The 20,271-nt window shown below is 41.1% G+C and overlaps 1 protein-coding gene across 2 annotated transcripts in view; it reads left to right on the forward strand.

Moving 5' to 3' along the window:
• WIF1 (WNT inhibitory factor 1) overlaps window positions 1–19,853 on the forward strand; it is a 150,896-nt gene extending 131,043 nt beyond the window's left edge. For both annotated transcript variants that reach the window (XM_062203297.1, XM_062203296.1), the window contains 7 exons: window positions 420–560; window positions 2,145–2,240; window positions 4,164–4,259; window positions 7,607–7,702; window positions 14,542–14,637; window positions 15,137–15,232; window positions 19,018–19,853. In XM_062203297.1, the coding sequence (XP_062059281.1) occupies window positions 420–560; window positions 2,145–2,240; window positions 4,164–4,259; window positions 7,607–7,702; window positions 14,542–14,637; window positions 15,137–15,232; window positions 19,018–19,139 (743 nt within the window). In that variant the 3' untranslated portion in view covers window positions 19,140–19,853. The remainder of the gene's footprint in view (window positions 1–419; window positions 561–2,144; window positions 2,241–4,163; window positions 4,260–7,606; window positions 7,703–14,541; window positions 14,638–15,136; window positions 15,233–19,017) is intronic.
• Window positions 19,854–20,271: the final 418 nt, after the last annotated feature.

The raw sequence follows: 20,271 nt of genomic DNA on the forward strand, positions 1-20,271 counted from the left end.
CTTTTCAGGTTATATGGAGGCTAGTGAAGATACCCACAATGTTGCTTCTCCTAATTAGTCCATCAATGTTTCCTTTTCATTTTTCTCTATCATTTCCAGAGAAAAATCCTTTTTTTTTTTTAAGACTATGGAGAGAATATCCCCAATTCCGTAAGAGAGGGATAAAAATTAATGAAGGTCATTCATTCTTTCTGCATCCAGCATGATGCACAAGCTCTGTGGAGAGCATGCCCAAATGATCAAAATACAGCCCCTATTCTCATGGGGATACAAGGACCTGCACTGTTCCAGTGCAGATAGAAGGAGCTGTTCAGTGTGATCAGTGAGGCTTTGTTCTTTGTCTCTCTTCCCAAGATTGCTGTAAAAGTGGAATCCACCAGATAAACCATTTCTCCCTGTTTCCTCTCTTTGTCTTCTAGTTGTTCAAGTTGGCTTCCCATGTCTTGGAAAACAAGATGGGGTGGCAGCATTTGAAGTGAATGTGATTGTAATGAATTCTGAAGGCAACACCATCCTCCAGACACCTCAAAATGCTATTTTCTTTAAAACATGCCAACAAGGTAAGCATTGATGGTGACACAAGAAAAGATTTATTAGTATGGGGTGATTTGGGCCAAAAAATTGTATGTGTGATTTTTAGAATAATTACAACCACACTAATGGGAGGAAGGGGTGGTAAACACGGGGTCTAGTAACAGTGACTTTGACTTTGCAATCTTAGGAACCCCAATATCTTCAAAACACCCTCTCCTCTTACTCTTTCCATATTCCTCTAAAAAGTCTTTGGGAGTACCCAGTGGTATCCTGTAGTGGTCACAAATATTCCCTATTGTTTCACTCTGGTTCCTCAGAGTAAGGTTGCCACTCATTGCCAGCACTTCCTACCTATCAAAGACAACACTACCCATGCCCACTGCCAAAACTTTGGTGCTGTTCACATCCCTGGAGAATGAGGTACTACTCTCATGCTAGCGATCACTGCTAGGCCAGCTTGCCCAGTCCCTCATCACCATGGCCGGGGATGCCTAGTTAACCAAGAAGGCTTGCCTCCTTTCCTATCCCTATATCTAGGCTTTCCCAGCACAGAATTAAGTTCTAGAGGATTTCCATGCTTGAAAGATGTACTGAAAATCATCCAGCCCTCTGAAAGTCAATACTGAGGGCAACGTCATTCTCTCTACTTCAGTGTGAATTTCACCTTTTTTTTTTTTTTTAAGATTTTATTTACTTGAGTGGTAGAGCTACAGAGAGAAAGGTCTTCCATCCTCTGGTTAATTCCCCAAATGACCTCAAGGGCTGGGCCCATCAGGAGCCAGGAGCTTCTTCTGGGTCTCCCACATGGGTGAAGGGGCCCAAGCATTTGGGCCATCTTCCACTGCTTTCTTTCCCAGGCCATAGCAGAGAGCTGAATCAGAAGAAGAGCAGCTAGGACTAGAATCAGCACCCATATGGGATGCTGGTGCCACAGGCAGACACTTAGCCCACTACACCATAGTGCCAGTTCTGTGAGTTTCACTTAAAAAAAAATCTTTTTTATTTGAAAGGCAGAGTTATGGTACAGGAGGAGTAGGGGAGTGGAGGGAGAGACAGAGACTCAGAGAGATCTTCCATTCATTGGTTCCCTCCCCAGATGACCATGGCAGTCAAGATTGGGGCAGGCTGAAGCCAGAAGCCAGGAACTCCATCGGAGTCTCCCACGTGGGTGGCAGAGGTCCAAGCACTTGGGCCATCTTTTGCTGCCTTCCCAGGCACATTAGCAGGGAGCTGGATCAGAAGTAGAGCAGCTGAGATTCTGACCAGCGCTCTGAAATGGGACCCGGCATTGCCAGTGGTGGCTTAACATATTCCGCTCCAATGTCAGCCCTACCATGTGAATTTTAGGAGGTGCAGTAGATTGATAAGTCAGGAGGAAAGCAGAATAAAACTGGCTTTGCCTTCTTTCATGGTCTCCATCCCCCGCATTTGGAGGTAGGATTAAGAGAAGCAAAACCTTTGCAAAAGATTTAGAGAAATCTCAGTAGTAGAGAGAAAATACAATAATTGGTACATTGAATAAAAATGACCACGAGTGTCTCATGCTAGCTGGAATTCACCCAGCTTGATTTCAAGGATGTCCACATAAGCTTTGTTTCTCTTGGCTGCAGCTGAGTGCCCAGGAGGATGCCGAAATGGAGGCTTTTGCAATGAAAGGCGCATCTGCCAGTGTCCTGATGGGTTCCACGGACCTCACTGCGAGAAAGGTAAAGAACGGGGACAGGCAGCTTCCCAGTGGTCCTGGACGTCGTGCAGGCGCCTCATGTAGGTTTTTAACACATCCCTGAAATTATTTTTCTGGTCACATTATAAGGATTGGGGAAACCTTAAAAAGCCACAGAAGAGCTATTGGAAATTATTACTTCTAGGAGTGGTTTCCTGTTAACTCCAGTGTGTGGTGACCAGGCAGAGGACTTTGGCACAATTCTGCACTCTCTGTGGCCATTCCTCACTCATCCCCTTCACTTTTATATACCCTGCACTTTTGCATAATCCTATGTAAGTTTTGAGGGTTTTTCCTCCCCCTCAATTTAAATTGTTTAAAAAGCTAGTATACCTTAATTTAAAGTTATCTATTCCAAGTAGAAGTAGATTGATTCACAAGTCTACATCAGGATTATGAAGTTGTTAAAAGCTCCCCCCCCCAAAAAAAAAAGAGAGAGATGAAAATCACTGGTGTGATCAGTACTTTAGGGAAATTATTTTTTAATTAAAAAATTTTATTTATTTGAGAAACAGAGACAGACAGAGAAAACTCCCATCTGCTGGTTCACTCCCCAAATCCCCATATGGTCAAGACTAAGTTGGGATGGAAACTCAATCCAGGTCTCCCACAGGAACCCAGTGATTGGAATCATCACCTGCTGCTTCCCAGAGTCTCTATTAGCAGGGAGCCAGGATCAAGAGCCAGAGCCAGGAATCAAACCTGGGACTCTGAAGTGGCATGTGGATGTCTTTAACCACTAAGCGAAACTCACATCCTGGGAAATGACTTTTAAGAAAATTATATGAAAAATAGGTAAGCAAGAAAGCTGGCGTCAATCATAAGATGATAAGATAATAAGAGCTTATTTGATTGGAGTAAACAAAATATTTTTCATCTGTAAGAAATAATCCTTTTTGGGGCCGGCACTGTGGCATAGCAGGTTAAATTCCCGTCTTCAGGGTTAACATCCCATATGGACGCTCATTAGATTCCCGTCCGTTCCACGTCTGATCCAACTCCCTGCTAATGTGCCTGGGAAAGCAACAGAAGATGGCCCAAGTGCTTGGGCCCTTGCACCCTCACGGGAGACCTGAAAGAAGCTCCTGGCTCCTGGCTTCTGCCTGGCCCAGCCCTGGCAATTGTGGCCATATAGTGAGTGAACCAGCAGATGGAAGATCTCTCAATCTCGCTCTCTCTCTGTCTCTCCCTCTCTCTAATTCTGAATTTAAAATAAATCTTTTAAAAACAGAAATAATATTTTTTATCTTTTTAAATTTGTAATTATCTTGGAATTAGAGGATTAAAGAAATAAGACAGAGAACATATTTAATGTTAAGAAGACCACATCTTAGTCAAAATGATTCCAGGAAAAATTTAATCAGGCATTCAAATGGGACAAATCCAGATTCTTTTCTAAGAAATTGAGAGGTTGAAAAATGGCCTGTTTATGCCACAAAAATAAGTTTTAAAACAGCAAATATGTATCTTTGAAGAGTGACTATTTTGAGTTAACCACAATGCTTTAAAATACGTGAGGATTCTTCAGAGTTCCTGGAAAAACAGAATGAAAATATGTTTATTTTGGTGCAAAAGAAGTTGAAACTCGTACACAGTTTTATCATAATTCACATTTTTCATGAACTTGTCAATGACCTCCGGTACTTGTGGATTTCAACATTTTCTCCAGCAAAATGAGCTTTATCTTTTATTTTATTTTGCATGAACTTTTTGAAGTCCCCCCTAGACCTTGTTGCATTATTGGCATTTCCATGTGGTTTTGCTCCAAGACCCTGTTTGGTCTTTTTTTTTTTTTGACAGGCAGAGTTAGACAGTGAGAGAGACAGAGAGAAAGGTCTTCCTTCCATTGGTTCACCCCCCAAATGGCCCCTGCTTGGTCTTAATCAGGGTTCTCTCTCCCTATAAGCCCTTTGCACACCACGATGTATGAACGGCGGACTTTGTGTGACTCCCGGTTTCTGCATCTGCCCACCTGGATTCTATGGAGTCAACTGTGACAAAGGTAACAGTTTACTTTTGAGAACAAAAGGTTTTGTTTTGTTGTTTTGTTTTTACTTTTTAAATCCTGATGAAAGTAAGTATACTTCATATGTCATCATTGTTCCTAACAGCTCTATAAATAAGGTGATCACTCAGGGTAAAGATGACTGGTGTACAGCTTGAGCTATAATTTTAATGTAGCTTAACACAGCACAGGTTTGTTTCTACTCACAGAATGCTTCCAGTGCAGGGATTCCTGGTCAGGGGGCAGGGCAGCTCTCCTCTAAGCAGTGACTCAAGGGCCCAGATTCCATCCATCCCAGGTCTTGTCTAGAATTTTAGAGCTCTCTAGAACCAGACAATAAGCCGAGGGTGAACGGAGTAGACATTGCTTTAAAAAGAATTCCTGGCCCAGAGGTCACCCTCAAAACTTCTACACCTCTTCCATGGGTAAGAACCATCTTTATGGTCCTGCATGGATGCAGGCAGGAGATATGTTGTACCTATCTAGACAACTGTCTCCCACCAGAAACTCATGTTATGAAAGGGGAGCATGGTTTATGCCACCTGGAATTGTGATATGTCCCAAATCGGTTTTTCTAATGTTGTACCACAAACCTTCCTGGTCCCAGCCAAGGGAATATATCTATGTTCTGATACGTTTTACATTTTGTAACATTTTATCTTTCAGATGAAAGATTTCCCTACCATTAGACTCTAGTAATCCTTTTAAAAATTCTTTTGGAAAATCTGTTAGAATTCCTAGCAATCTAAATCACCTCAACAAAGAGATACCTTTATTATCCAGGAAAGAATATGGAGTTTCTGGAATATGGTTTAATTATTAATGTGAAGTTAGACCTTAGCACTACACTTTTAAAATTTGGATTAACATGTAATACTTGTGTGTTTTTATGGGGATATTTCTACAAATTAAAACAAACATTAAGAATAATTTACAGTGGCCCTTGGGACAGCTATTGTAAACTGTAGGAATTGAGGAATGAAGCCTTGACCAATATCTCTCAGCTCCAGTGAAAGTTCCTTAGTGTGTCTGGCTCATTTTCATAGTCAAGAATGATTGCACAACAGAAATGTAGAGAAGCTTGGTCAGGGTGGTAAAATATTATGCAAGCCCTAAGACGGTGGCCAAATTATGTAAAGCTGCTAAGCTTTATCAAATTCTTCAATTTTTAAGTAAGCTCACAGGTTCATTACATTCTGCACATTACTAAGGTACACTGCCCACAGAGCACAGGTCCAGCAGGCGTGGAGCCCAACATTTTCTCATCTTCTCTTCAGGAAAAATAGAGAGAAGTGGGGAGGCAGGATACATTCACAGAAATTTATAGCAGGTAGCCAGAGAGGATCTCCCAAGACCCCAAACCCAATCCTGAAGTGCTGCCAATCCTTTCTTCAATGAGGAGCTTAATTTTGCCAGAGAGAGCAGCATTCCTGGAACATATTTGTGATTTTTTAAATTTACTTATTTATTATTTGACAGGCAGAGAGATGAAGATAGAGCTGGAGGTAGATGGAGATAGAGATGATAGAGGCAAAGGCAGAAAGCTCCCATCTGCTGCTTCGCTCCCCAAAATGCCACAAGAAGCCAGGCTAAGCCAGGCTAAAGCTGGGAGCCAGGAATTCAGTCTGGGTTTCCCACGTGGATGGTAGGAACCCAAGTATTGAGCCATCATCTGCTGTCTCCCAGGGTCTGTATTATCAGGAGGTGAAAATCAGGAGCTAGGGTTGGGAATCAAATCCAGGAATTATGATGTGAGACACAGGGGATCTTCAGTAGCATCTTAACCCATAGGCTAAATATCTGCTCCATTATTTGTGATTTTTAAACACAAAGTTCGTCATTCAAGAAGCATGATATTTTATATTTTATTTGGACCAGTTTTTTTCCATAAAGAAAGCACACACTTAAACTTCTGGATTTCCTTTCTGATTTTCCTACTGAAAGCTTACACTAACTGTTGTCCATCCGTAGCGACCTTTGGCCTGTTTTAATTGGTGCAAGAACAAATAGGACCTATAAAATTGCTAGAAGTCCAAACGCTCATTTTAATACATAGGTTATTAGTATTATTATCAGTAGCAGTAGTATTAGTATGGTATATATACTAATAACATAAGAAGATCTTATAGCATCTTCTGAAACCATAACAACAATGCCCAAGGCTAGGTACTTTATTAAGGAAGTTTATTTAGGTCACAGGTCTGGAGATTCACGGGCATGGCACTGGTAGCTGCTTGCTTTTGTGAGGGCCTCCTTGGCAAGGTCACAGCATGGTGGGAGCATGAGTGAGAGGTCACATGGCAAGACAGGAAGCCAGAGTGCAGGGAGCACACAGTCTTGCTCTACTGTTTACAACCTGATCTTGCGGGAACTTACGGAGGTCTCATGAGAACTACATTAATCCCTTCAGAGGGCAGAGCCCCCAACTATCTAATCACCTTTCACTGGGCTCCACTTGGCAAAGGTTCTACCTCCTCTTTGTGTCACTATGCTGGGGACCAACTTTTCAACACAGGGGCCCTTGGAGGAACAAACCACATCCAAACCACAGCAATCTCCTTTGCAGAATAAGTCAACTTGCTTACTTTTAAGTATTTCCTCTCTCCTGTCCCTGTTTCTCCATCTTCCTTCTCTCTTAGGTGCCAGTTAGCAGTGAACTTATAGAAATTGACACCAAGAGAGAGGGCTTAGGATGGAGCACTGAGTAATCTAGTTCGTTGGACTCCCACTAAAATATTCTCAACTTCATCATCCCTCCAGCTTATAGTACCACCACTTGTCCAACTGTTGGCCCTCATTAGGGTGCACAGTCTGTTTCTTTTTAATATAATTATTACTTTCAATAATTGTCATAAAATCTTTTTTTTAAAAAAAGTCCTATTGGGTAAACTGAATCTCTATCTTATTCTGAAAGAAAGTTGCTTTCTCCTCTTTTGGATCCTAATGCTTATGAGTTCTATCCTTTTTATCTATTCCAAAGTAGGTTTTCTCCATTTTTATCTATCTTTTATCCTTTATTTATTTATTATAATTGGATGTTTTAAAAATATTTTTGTTGGATTTATAGCATTCTTTTCTTTTTAAGGCCATAGAAAATTGTAAGAAATTGTGGATTTTTTCACTAAAATGTAAATTCTTAGGGGTGGGTAGTATATAATATAAGTGGTATCATATTCTGAAACTGTAAATGGTCAAGCAGTTGGTTACCTTTATAAGTGTTAAAAGGCCTCCTTTATTAAGTAGATGAGAAAGAAGCAGGTGGTCAGACATGTCATCTCATTTAAGTGAAGTTTTGTTAGGTTTCACGTACAGTCTAATGCAACACCCTGTTTTTACTCAAACAGCAAACTGCTCGACTACCTGCTTTAATGGAGGGACTTGTTTCTACCCTGGAAAATGTATTTGCCCACCAGGACTAGAGGGAGAGCAATGTGAAATCAGTGAGTATTGACTTTCTGCATTCTCTTTGGTTTTTTTTGGTTGTTGTTTTTTTGTTTGTTTGTTTGTTTTTTGTTTGTTTGTTTGTTTCTTTTTGGTGTGGGAGGAGAAGGGGAGCTTAGAAACGTATCCAAGCCCTTAATGTTACCAAGGAAGAATCTGAAGTCAGGAGAGAATTTATAGCTTATCCACGTTTTAGGTCAAGGTTTCTTTTTACTAGATTCAGGTGTCACTTTGGCTAAAAGTGGGGTGAAGAGTGACATAAGTCAGCTCAGAAGATTTAGAACAAAAGCTCTCTGACTTGGTAATGTCTAGGTTTGGATTATTCAGTATGTTGCAGTGATTCCTGTGGGTGATTTTGTCCCTTTCTCATTATGCGGTGCCCGTAGCTTCAGCCTAGAAACTGTGATCAGAACTTTGGGGTGGGTGGCATTTTTTCACCTGCCTGCAGGCTTAGAAGGGTTTTATCTGCCACTCAGTACTAGATATCGTAGACCAGACTGAGCCTAATAACTTGCCTCAGAGAAAATGATGGATCCAAAGAATGGGAGGAGAAAATATGCCGAGCCATAAGACAGAATGACCTAAAAGTACATGCAACATGAGTGAGTTGCACAGAGATTACCTTAAATGAAAAGGGCCTGACACTAACACAGCCTAGCCCATGATTTCATATTTTTGAAGTTCAAGAACAGGCAAAATTAATAGATAATGTTAGAAACTGGAATCATGGTTGGGAGCACAAAGAAACTTTATGGGGTACTGAAAATGTTCTTGTTGATGAAGTTATCACTTGAATTTGTCTATGTATAAAAATAAGTTGAGTGGTTAAGTTTGGATAAAAGGGAAGCTAGGTGTGCTTCATTAATTGTGACACATATACTAAAATGTGTTAATAATAGGGGACTGGGTGTGGTTTATAGATTTTGACAACTATATCATGCTAATATAAGATGTTAGGGGGACTTGAGTGTGCAGAACTCACGCTGCTTCACAATCCTTGTTTGGCAAAAGTTTTTTTTTTTTTTAAATAAGCATCATTCTATATTGTGCCTTCTCTATATGTTTGTCATGCTTTAAAAACTTAAAAGGGGTAGCCATTTAGCCTAGCAGTTAAGACACACATGAAGCATCTGGGTTCAACACCCAGCTATGGCTCATAACTGCAGCTTCTTGTCAGTGCAGATCCTGGGAGGCAGGGGTGATGGCTCAAGAAGTTGGATTCCTGCCACCCTCATTGGAGACCTGGACTGGGTTCCCAACTCTTGGCTTCACCCTGGCTGAGTTCCAGCCATTGCAGGCATTTACAGAGTGAATCAGCAGATGGGATCTCTCCCTCTCTTTCTCTCTCAAATACATAAATTTTAATTTTCAAAAGCACATTGTAAAGGTGCAGTATTGTAGACAGTCACTGTTATGGGAACCAATATACTACTTGTCCTGGTTCTGCCATCTACTAGCTGTGTAGGACTCAGCGAGTTACTTAACTCCTATATTAAATTCAAAAATGAGGCAACCCATCCTGGATTGCTTTTTGACCTAGAAGAGAGGCAGCACCAAGGTGCATGCCCAGAAAGGAGCAACAGGATATGCACGTGCCTGCTGAGAGTGCTGTGCCCCTGTACTTCTTGATGTGTGTTGAGGACAGCTTGTTTGGCATTCTCTTTTCCAGGTGTAATGTGTCTATAAAACACCACTGTGTTTGGTACATACTTTCTAAAGTTGTAGTGTATTCAAAATTGAATAATGCTAAGCTCCTATTTTAACTTTCAATTGTAATTTATTTGTGGGTTTTTTTGTATTTTAATGAGTAGATGAGTAACTATTTTTAATAGAGTTCAAATGAAATATCTCTGAAATTTCCAACTAATTGTCAGGATGTGGCTTCTACTCTTTAATTACCCTTCTCTGATAAAGATATTTCTCAACTAACTTCCCTCCATTTTCTGCCTGTGTATAGTCTCAGATTGCCCATCCTAGTGCATTCATTTCTTTTCATGTGAGTGTGCCATAGGTTTGTGAACTTTCCATTGGCAGAGAAAATGTTTTTCATTCTTGGGTTTTTTGTTGTTGTTTTGCTTTGTTTTTTTTTCTAACTATACCAAAAATGTGGGTCTTTGAAAGCTCCTGATTGACCCCACCACAAGTTTTATTCAATCCTTTTAGGAAATGTCTTGCTTCTCTTTCAGGAACCACATTACCAGGAAAATATGAAAATGGGTTTTGAGTTGAAAATTGCCTCTACACATATAAACACAAAAAAGTATAGTTAAATTATGCAATCTTTTTTTTCAATTAGGGTATAATTCAATATATTATAGCATTCAACACTTTAAAGTATATCATTCAGTATATTTACAAAACTGTGCAACTGTCACACATTCCAGAGCGTTCCATCATCCCCAAAAGGAAGCTTATACCTATTATCAGTCACTCCCTCCTCCTCTCTCCCATCAGACCCCGGTAACTAATGTACTTTCTGTCTCTGTAGACTTGATCATCCTGAGCATTTCACACAGATGTAATCACATAAAACATGGCATTTTCCACCTGACTTCTTTCACTGAGGCTCATCCTGACGTTTTCAAGGCTCACCCATGCTGCAGCATATGTGAATACAGCATTCCTTTTCCTTGCTAAATAATATTCAGTTCTATATGGATATACCACATTTTGTTCATTCTTTCTTCAGATGAGGAATATTTGGGTTTTTTCCAATTTGGGGCTATTATGAATAATGCTGCTTTAAAATTTGTGTGAAATTTTTTGATAGGGTCATACATTTTTCTCCTGGGCAAATACACCTAGAAGGGGAAATGCTGGGTCATAGGGTAACAGCTTTGAAGAGGAACTCCGAGACTGCTTTCTAAAGCTGATGTACCATTTCAGATTCTCACCAAAAACACAGGGAGGTTTCAGTTTTTCCACATCCACCAACATTCATTATTGTCTGTTTTTCATTTGAGATGTATGTTCTGGCATCATTTTTATTTTCATTTCTCTTGCCCTCTATCAGGAATCATACCTTTCCAAACTTCATTCTGACTTGACTGTGGGAAAAACTTGCAGGTTGAGGAATAGAACAATGACTGGAGGTATCTGGGTGGGTGGATGTGCATTCAATAACAATATTTAAGCCTCATAGATTCCCCAAGAGTATTTAATGATCCATCACTTACTGGCGTAGCTCCGGCCATTGTGGCCATCTGGGGAGTGAACTAGTGGATGGAAGACCTCTCTCTCTCTCTCTCTCTACCTCTCTCTGTAACTCTTTCAAATAAATAAAATAAATCTTAAAAAAAAAAAGACCACACAAATTATACTGCATTATAAGTGCATGTTTAAAATAACTCAGTGGGATTTTCTTACTATAAAAGTTCTCAGTATAAAGTGTGCTCTATAAAAATTTAGAATATTGAAAGAAACAATTAAAGCTCACTTATAATTCTAAGACTCAAAAATGATGGTTCTTGGCACCTGTTGCAAATGCCTTTTGTCTTTTTTGTTTGGTGAAGCAGAGTCACAAATTTAAGTGACCCCCACAATTGGATGGTCGGAGAAAGTTTAATGTCTTTATTTTGTCAATATCTCATTTCATTGTTTTTTTTTAAGATTTATTTATTTATTTGAAAGAGTTACACAGAGAGGAGAGGCAGAGAGAGAGAGAGAGTTCTTCCATCCTATGGTTCACTCCCCAGATGGCCGCAATAGCCAGAGCTGTGCCGATCCAGAGCCAGGAGCCAGGAGCCAGGAGCTTCTTCCAGGTCTCCCATGCAGGTGCAGGGGCCCAAGGACTTGGGCCATCTTCCACTGCTTTCCCAGGCCACAGCAGAGAGCTGGATTGGAACTGGATTGGAACTGGAATGGGAGCCGGACTCAAACTGGTGCTCACAGGGGATGCCAGCACTGGCTTTCCCTGCTATGCCACAGTGCTGGCCCCTCCTATGGTCTTTAAGCCAGTTATGGCTTCTGACAGTCTCCTGCACTCACATTTCCCCTGGGTGATCATCAGGAGGAAAATTCTTCCAGCTGCCCGAGATGAACTTTAAGGTCCTCACTCCCTTCTTGCTGGGAAAACAAAATGAACCCTGGCATCAATAAAGATTTTCTCCACCAATCTTCTCTGCACTATCCGCAGTTACCAAGTTCATTCTTCATAAGGCATGGGAAAATGTGGACCTCACCAAGCATTTCATGTAGAGGAGTTGTCTTTGCTGCCATATAATTATTACCCCATGTCTTGCTTGCTTGAAAAACACCCCAGTGCCTTTCAGAGTATGTGAAAGAATACAGTTTTGTGTGTATGCCGGGATCAGATGCGGCTTCATGCAAACAGAAAGTTCGACGTTCCTATCTCTGAAGTATGACTCAGACAGTAAATACTATTCCTATATCCAAACCTAACAGAAAAAGCCCTTTTGGATTTTTAGTTTAAAAAGTAGTATTTGATTATTAAACTTGTTTTAATATCTGTTTCTAGAACATCCCTGTTTCAGAAAAACTTGAAAGTCTAAGGTATTCAGGTTTGTGAGAGACCCTAACACCCCATTGTTAAGTCTGTTTGGTCTCTAGAATGATTAAGTGCTGCTTTGGTTAATTTATGTGTGAACAGAGTCCTTTTAAGTATGTAAAAAGAGAAATTCAGTATTTTTGGTAAAAGTAATTTTCTTATGGAAATTACTTCTTATTTGTCAGTAGTGCTTGTTTACAAAATATATGGTGGTCCACTTCTTTCAAAGTTTTCTTTGGCCTTATAAATAAGAGCTTAGAAAATAAAAGATGACGCCGGCGCCACGGCTCACTAGGCTAATCCTCCGCCTTGTGGCGCCAGCACACCGGGTTCTAGTCCCGGTCAGGGCACCGATCCTGTCCCGGTTGCCCCTCTTCCAGGCCAGCTCTCTGCTGTGGCCAGGGAGTGCAGTGGAGGATGGCCCAAGTGCTTGGGCCCTGCACCCCATGGGAGACCAGGAGAAGCACCTGGCTCCTGCCATCGGATCAGCGCAGTGCACCGGCCGCAGCGCACTACCGCAGCGGCCATTGGAGGGTGAACCAACGGTAAAAGGAAGACCTTTCTCTCTGTCTCTCTCTCTCACTGTCCACTCTGCCTGTCAAAAAAAAAAAAAAAGAAAAGAAAAGATGAGTGACTGGCATCGTGGCAGAGCAGGTTGAGCTGCTGCCTGTGACACCAGCATCCGATATGGGCATCGGTTCAAGTCCCAGCTGCTCCACTTCCAATCCAGCTCTCTGCTAATGTACCTGAGAAAGCAGCAGAGATTGGTCCAAGTATTTGGACCCCTGCCATCCACGCGGGAGACCCAGAAGAAGTGCCTGGTTCCCTGCTTTGGCCTGGCCCAGCCCCAGCCATTGTGGAAATTTGGGGGGTGAACAGCAGGTTCATTCTCTCTGACGTCCCTCCCTACACACACACACACACACCATAGCTCTGCCTGTAAAATAAATAAATAAATCTTTTTTAAAAAGGAAAAGAAAAGGTGGATTGGTATAGGATAAAGATTCTATTGCATCTCCTTATGTCTCCAGAGGCCTTTGCTATAAGTGTTCTGCTAGAGTGAAAAAAAAAAAGAACAGCAAAATTCCAAATTCAACATCAAAATTCCAAATTCCTTCTCTACCAAAACCTAATGGCTGTTTGTTCTCTTTGGAACATCGTTATGTCAACCACAAGATATAGTTTCAGCTTTGGTTACGCGGTACCTTATCTTCCACATCTTCAAAAACTTCAGCCTTGAGATGGCAAGTTCTAGATTGCAGAGGGAAAACCAATAGCCTATGGAGTAAGAAGAGAGAAAAATGATTGCATAATGTTTACATCTAAGGCCCTATTCCAGCTCTAAAATTCTGTGATTCAAAGGTCTGTGAAAACATTAGCAGTACTCCTTTGGCATAAGAGATAAAAGAAAGAATGATTTATTAGGATCTAAGACATTTCAGAAAAATGCATAGCTGTGGTATTGGCACATTTTGTGCCTCGTGTCCTCTCTGCCAGCTTTTCACTGGGGCCACTGCTACTGTAGCCTGCTTTGCACAGGAATAAGCTCCTCATAGCTACTGCACTTTTTCTTCCCACCCAGAGCTTCTCTGAGTCCTGATCAAAGCCATCCTGTATAGTCACAGCATGGAAGGAGGAGGAAGTTACCCTGGGGCAGACTCTGACCAGCAGGACTTAGTGCTGAAGAATAAATGCCCCTGCCTCTGCTCTTGGAGACAACTCTGAGGTGTAGTCTCTGGGCCTTCTCTGAAGGACCAAGCAGGGAGAGTCCAGTGGCCCACAGTGGTTTCCCACTCACAAGCATACTTTTTGTTACCGTTCTTCCTTCCCCAGTGTGTTTCCCACCTACCCACTCCTGTTTCCTACAGTTCTCTCCCTGAATAAACAATCTGATGTGAGTCCTGCTTCCTGGAGAGTCCTAGGCGAAGAGTAATGCTTTCAAATACAGGTGTGGACCAGCTTTCAAAAAAGTGACACTCAAAAGTCAGAATGCAGAGAAAGATTAGTGGGTGGGTCATTCATGACTTTCAGTGAGGTATATTTAAAATTACAGCATTTATGTTAAAAGATGTCCCTGTTTATTAAGAAAAAACAGTGTAAATATAACACTTGAGCAATACGTTTTTGTGGAAGAAGAAATATATTGAAAATATTAGCCCATCTGTTTCAAAATGAAAACTCAACCGAAGAGCCAAGGTAGATTTGAATCCAGTGGAGGTACCTGCCACTTCAAAGCATTTATGCACTCAAATTCTTGTAACTCTGAAAAACATAATTACCTGTGACGAAAGCATAGAGTTCCTTGCTGATTTGCTTTCCTCTCTGCCTCAGGCAAATGCCCACATCCCTGTCGAAATGGAGGCAAATGCATTGGCAAAAGCAAGTGCAAGTGTTCCAAAGGTTACCAAGGAGACCTCTGTTCAAAGCGTGAGTACCCCAGGTCCATAGTCAATCTGGTAATGGGTGAATTAAGCCAACAGTGGTCCCTTACCACACACTCTCTGTGCCGACTGCATGTTGCCCAGACATCACAGTTAATCTTTCTTCATGTACATGTATGTTTTCTTTATATAGACCAGCGGTATTATATGAAATCCATACATGTAAAAAAAGTTACACACATACCAGATTTTTTTTTTAACTGTTAAGGGTTTTCTTAAAGAAAATAAACTCGTACTGACTAGCAGTTTCAAATTTTACTGAGCCTCTTTTGTGAATGAGAAACATCATTCTTAGTCTAAGATCATCACTCTAAGGATTTTTCAAAAAGCTCATGACTGACTTAAAATTGGAGATTGAAGGGAAAAAACAATAGCGAATGAAGCCAAAAATAACTCATTCTAAAGAGCTGCAGGACAAGCAGCTATGTAATTGTGTTGCGAAATGAAAGCTCAGGAAATATTCTTTTTATCTTCTTTGATTCTAGCCGTCTGCGAGCCTGGCTGTGGTGCACATGGAACGTGCCATGAACCCAACAAATGCCAATGTCAAGAAGGCTGGCACGGCAGACACTGCAATAAAAGTGAGTGGGAGACAATCTGCAGAGCCAGCTCCCTTCCTGTCTGTTACCTGGCCCCAAAGGCTACTAGATAACCTGCAAGTCATCCCTGTTCCATTTCATTAAAAACAACTTCTCTGCCCTTCTGCTATGCTTCCCCCTGCCACCCAAATATTAGATTCTAAGCTTCAGAGAGTAAGTAAGGCATCACCGTAAAATATCACCACATCAGTGAAATGTCACCACAAATATTTTCTATGCTGAATTAGTAATACAGGTTGATTTGGTAATACAGTATGCTAGGTAGGTGTTTGGGGCTGTGCTTGGGACAGCTGTACCCCATATAAGAGTGCCTGAGTTCAAGTCCTGGCTCCATTCCTGATTCCAGTTTTCTGCTAATATGCAACCTGGTAGGTACCAGGTGGTGGTTCAAGTAATTGAGTTCCTGCCACCCACGTGGGAGGCCCAGGTTGCATGCATTTGGCTTGGCCCCGCGGAGGGAGTGAACAAGCAGATGCAAGATCTCTGTCAGTCAGTTTCTGTCTGATCTCTGTCGGTCAGTTTCTGTCTCTCTGCCTTTCAAACAAAAGGAAAATAAATAAAAATTTCAGAAAGGGGGCCAGTCTTGTGGTGCAATGGGTGAAGCTACTGTTTGTGACATTAGCATTCCATATCTGAGTGCCAGTTCAAATCCCAGCGGCTCCACTTCTATCAGCTTGAGCCTGCAAAGGCAGTGGAAAATGACCCAAGTACTTGGGCCTGCCACCAGGATGGGGTTTCTGGCTCCTGGCACCATCTCTCCCTCATTCTCGCTCTTTCAAGTAAATAACTAACTCTCCTAAAAATCCAACATGTTTTGAAAACTTTTTCCAAAAAATTACAACATATATTGACCATGAAATAAAGGGCCATCTAAATTAAAATTTTTAAATCAGATAGAGAATCGGTGTCATCTTGTGTCTGATTTTACAATTCAGGACTTGTCAACTCATATAAAAAACATGAAGCATTTTGCTTTCTAAAATCTTTTATACTGTATTAGTTATAGTAAGTTTTGTGTTAGTTCTTTTTAAATTTTACACATTTTATTGATTTTTGTTAATATAAAGAGAACAGATTTCATGTATTTCATAGATATGATTCCAAGAATAATGGAGGTGTAGTTTTTTGAAATTTACCAACTGCCAAAAATGAACTAGCTCTATATGAATATATTTCAAAAAGTTCATGCAAAATTGAAATATAAGATATTTATTTTGCTGCAAAAACTTTTTAAATTCATGCATAGCTTTTCTCATAATCCGTATTTTTTGTGAAATTTTTGAAGACCCTCCTAGATAAACCACTGGCCTATTTCATAGACAAAATGAGGCTTACCATTCAATATTGATTTTGGTGTCTCGTGTGTGCTAACTATTAATCCAGGTGTTGGGACACACCAATGAACAGAAAGGTAAAAACAACCCCTTGTAGGAGGTGATATTCAGTTAGCAAATGAAAAAAATAAACAAGGAGTTTTGTACCTCTCGCAGCTAGAGTTCAGCCTGCTCGGTGGGCCGATTATCTACTTTCTTTGAGGAAAGGAAGGCTTCTGTCATACAACAGGAACAGAAGTCTGCCCAGATTGTGTCTGTCTCCAGAATAATGGGTGGAAGTTAAGTAGACCACTTACATATCAGATATTTTTCTGGATCAGGGTCTTCAAGGGATGGTACATGCAGCTCAGTGCATGCAGAAATGATCAGTTTGGGTCCTGGTAGAAAATTAACTTTAAATACGGAAAAATTATATAAAAATATATAAATTTATTCTTATTATGTATTTAATGTATACCTATTTTGCTTATGATTTCTAATGTTTGTTCATATTTATAATATTGTATTCTGGTGTATATATAATAATTGTATATGTAGGTATACATGTTTGTTTATTTTAAGGTAAGTTTGTGGCCAGACTAAGTTACAATAAGCCATGGAGTTGTTCCCTTCCCACCTACTGACTTGCCAGGATGGTTGACTGACTTAGCTTCAGGTGGCCATGGTCTCCTCAGGAAAATGGCTCTCACACCCTGCCAATGGTTAACTGGTATCCCCACTAGGACATGCTTACAGAGAAACCATCTTTGGATTAAGGGACCTATAGGAGAATAACCATTTCTAGAGCCAGTAAGGAAAAAATAAACCAAACCCTTTATGCTACCATCAACTGGATACAAACCTTGAGGCTTGTGCCAGAATCAAAGTACCATTTCCAAAGTCTGGGGCCTAAGGATGACCTGAGGTTAGACCATACATCCTGGGACTCAATTACAAAGGTCTCTGCAACTCGCATCTGGGGCCTGGAGAACATCAAACCTGATGAGAGGGGAACACAGCGGGCACTGTTCCCTCTGATATGCCCAGTCCCTCTAACCCTCCCCCCCTTAGGTTAGGGGCTCTATGTGGTAGAGCAAAATGACCAGTCCTGACAGGTCTGCCAGCCTCCAGGTAGCATGCGTTGGAAGCCAGGCTGCTGGAGCTCCTGCAATCTGTGGACCTCTCAGCTCAAGCCATTGCCTGCCAAGAAGATGCCCTGGTGCTGCATTAAAATGCAGATGTGTTTTCCAGGAGCAGCCACCCAGCCGTTTGGTACATGATGAGAATCAGGCTGAAAGAGTGGGATTTCTGTTGACCAGGGGGAGGTGACAAGGAAGCTCTGAGTCACAGAGTTCTGCTAAGAACTGACTCCCAGGGGGGTGACACGCTGGGAGGTCGCAGGCACCCAGGCATGGTGGTGGGGAGGAGGATCTGGAGACAGCCGTCCCTGCTTGGGCTCACCCTCACCAGCGGGGAGGTTTGGGCTTCATGGGTGGCAGGGCAACAACATGGTAGGGATTTACTCCAGGGCATTATTGGCTCCTCTTGTGACCATCCCAGAGTACTAGCCTACATACTGACAATTCAAAAGAAACACATTGGGGAACAAAGAATTCTGGTCTCAGTAGTTTAACAGCATGTTTGCATTTAAAAACCACAAGGAACAAATGAAATGCCAGACTTGAGTCTGATGCACAGGAGGATGGAGACAGAGCTTTAAAATTGCTGTTTTAGGTCAGTTGTAGAAAATCAGCAATGAGTCAGTGCCCTGGGCACCTCCAGAAGTTCACAAGTCACAGGAAGGGAGGTCTGAGTTGTGTAACTGGGTGTTACATTCCAGTACAACCAAGCTAGAACGAGACAGATGGCCACTCTGATAGAAATTCATAAATTCCTATTGGTAAGGAGTCAGTTCAAATCATAACCCTTCCTCTAACACTTACTGTGGAAGTACGTAATTCTCACCAAATTCCCTTTTTCTGGGATTACAATAGCCATAACCAATCCTGTGATCTAGATGAAGAGTGGGGTCCGTTTTGAACTGGATCAGCATAAGTCAGGCTTGAGTGTGCAGTGCAATGAAAAGAATCAATGACCAAATTTTCCACTAGGCACTCAAGACCTCAGTGCTAGATCTTTCTCAGAGCTTGGGTGAAGACTATCCTTCTGTTCAGTCAAATTCAGCCAAACTTTGTGTAAGGAGTTTCTGCAGGGCCAAAATACATAGTGAGAAATCTGGTGGAATCTGGATTTTCTGGAGTTAGTGAAATAGATTTCTAGTCACGGGCATCGAGATCCTGTAACATCTCCTCATTCAGGTAGCTTTTTGTGGTTGCTGTGGTCTTTCACTCTGGGTTGAAAAGGGAAAATGGATTTCATTTGAATGGTTAATAATGAATCTGAAGAGCCTGGTTTTATAGTTGCTTTTCTTTTAAGCTGTGAATAATTTTGCAGGGTATGGAGCCAGCCTCATGCATGCCCTGAGGCCAGCAGGCACCCGGCTCAGGCAGCACACGCCTTCACTTAAAAAGGTCGGGGAACAGCAGGATCCACCGGAATCCAATTACATCTGGTGAACTCCGACATCTGAAACGTTTTAAGTTACACCAAGTTCATAGCCTTTGTTAACCTTTCATGTGTTGAATGTTCAAATAATGTTCATTACACTTAAGAATACTGGCTTGAATTTTATTAGCTTCATTATAAATCACTGAGCTGATATTTACTCTTCCTTTTAAGTTTTCTAAGTATGTCTGTAGCATGATGATATAGATTTTCTTGATTCAGTGCTTTGGAACAGATTTTACATTATGTCAGTTGATCGGGTTGAAATTTTGTCTTTTCGGTGTGTAGTTGGCAGATATTTTCAAAATTACAAGGCATTCATGGTGTCAAGAGGCTGGGGAATATTAGAGGTTAAACTGGGCAAAAATGCAAAAATCACAAGGGTTTGGATAAAGCAGTTAACAGTGTTAAAGTTACCACTTCTCGGATTTTATAGTCTTGTGTTTGGACATTGGTCACATGTTTTAATTGCCCCTATATTAAACTCTCATACAATATATTCTGACCTTACCATATTCTATAGAGTTCAGTACTGAGGGAAAAAAATCCAAAAAACTACACTGTCGTAGTGGCACTTAAACAATATAATATATATTGTAAACACAATGAAATAGGGAATATAGTGTATGAACTTTTTGCATTGGCTTGAAGCAATATAATATATTGTAAACAAAACACAGCTCTTACATAATAAACATTTTATACTGTTCGTATGTATAAAATAAAGGTGCTGCTTTAGTTTTCTGAGTGGTGTTTGTGTGTGCTATCTTCAAGAAATAAAGTTGATTGCAATTTAGTGGTAGTTAATACTTTGAATTACCATAAAAAAATAAGCTATGCCACTCCATGACCCTGGCATAGTTCTGTAGACTCACCTCTCCCACCCGTCTCTCTGACGCCACCTCAGCCACATGACAGCACACTGTGTTGGCACTGCTTGAAACACCTCTGTGTCATCTCAGCTTAGTTGTTATTGCCTTCAAGAAATCATCTGTGGATTGTTTTAAATATATGCCTTCTGCTGTAACAAAAACACAAGACTAGGTAATTTATAAAGAAAGTAAACTTACTTGACTCATGGTTTGGGAGGCTGGTAAGTATACCAAGAGCACAGCGCCAGCATCTGGCAAGGGCCCTCATTCT

The sequence above is a fragment of the Lepus europaeus genome, chromosome 10, assembly GCF_033115175.1.
Source record: "Lepus europaeus isolate LE1 chromosome 10, mLepTim1.pri, whole genome shotgun sequence".
In the NCBI taxonomy this organism is placed as follows: domain Eukaryota; kingdom Metazoa; phylum Chordata; class Mammalia; order Lagomorpha; family Leporidae; genus Lepus; species Lepus europaeus.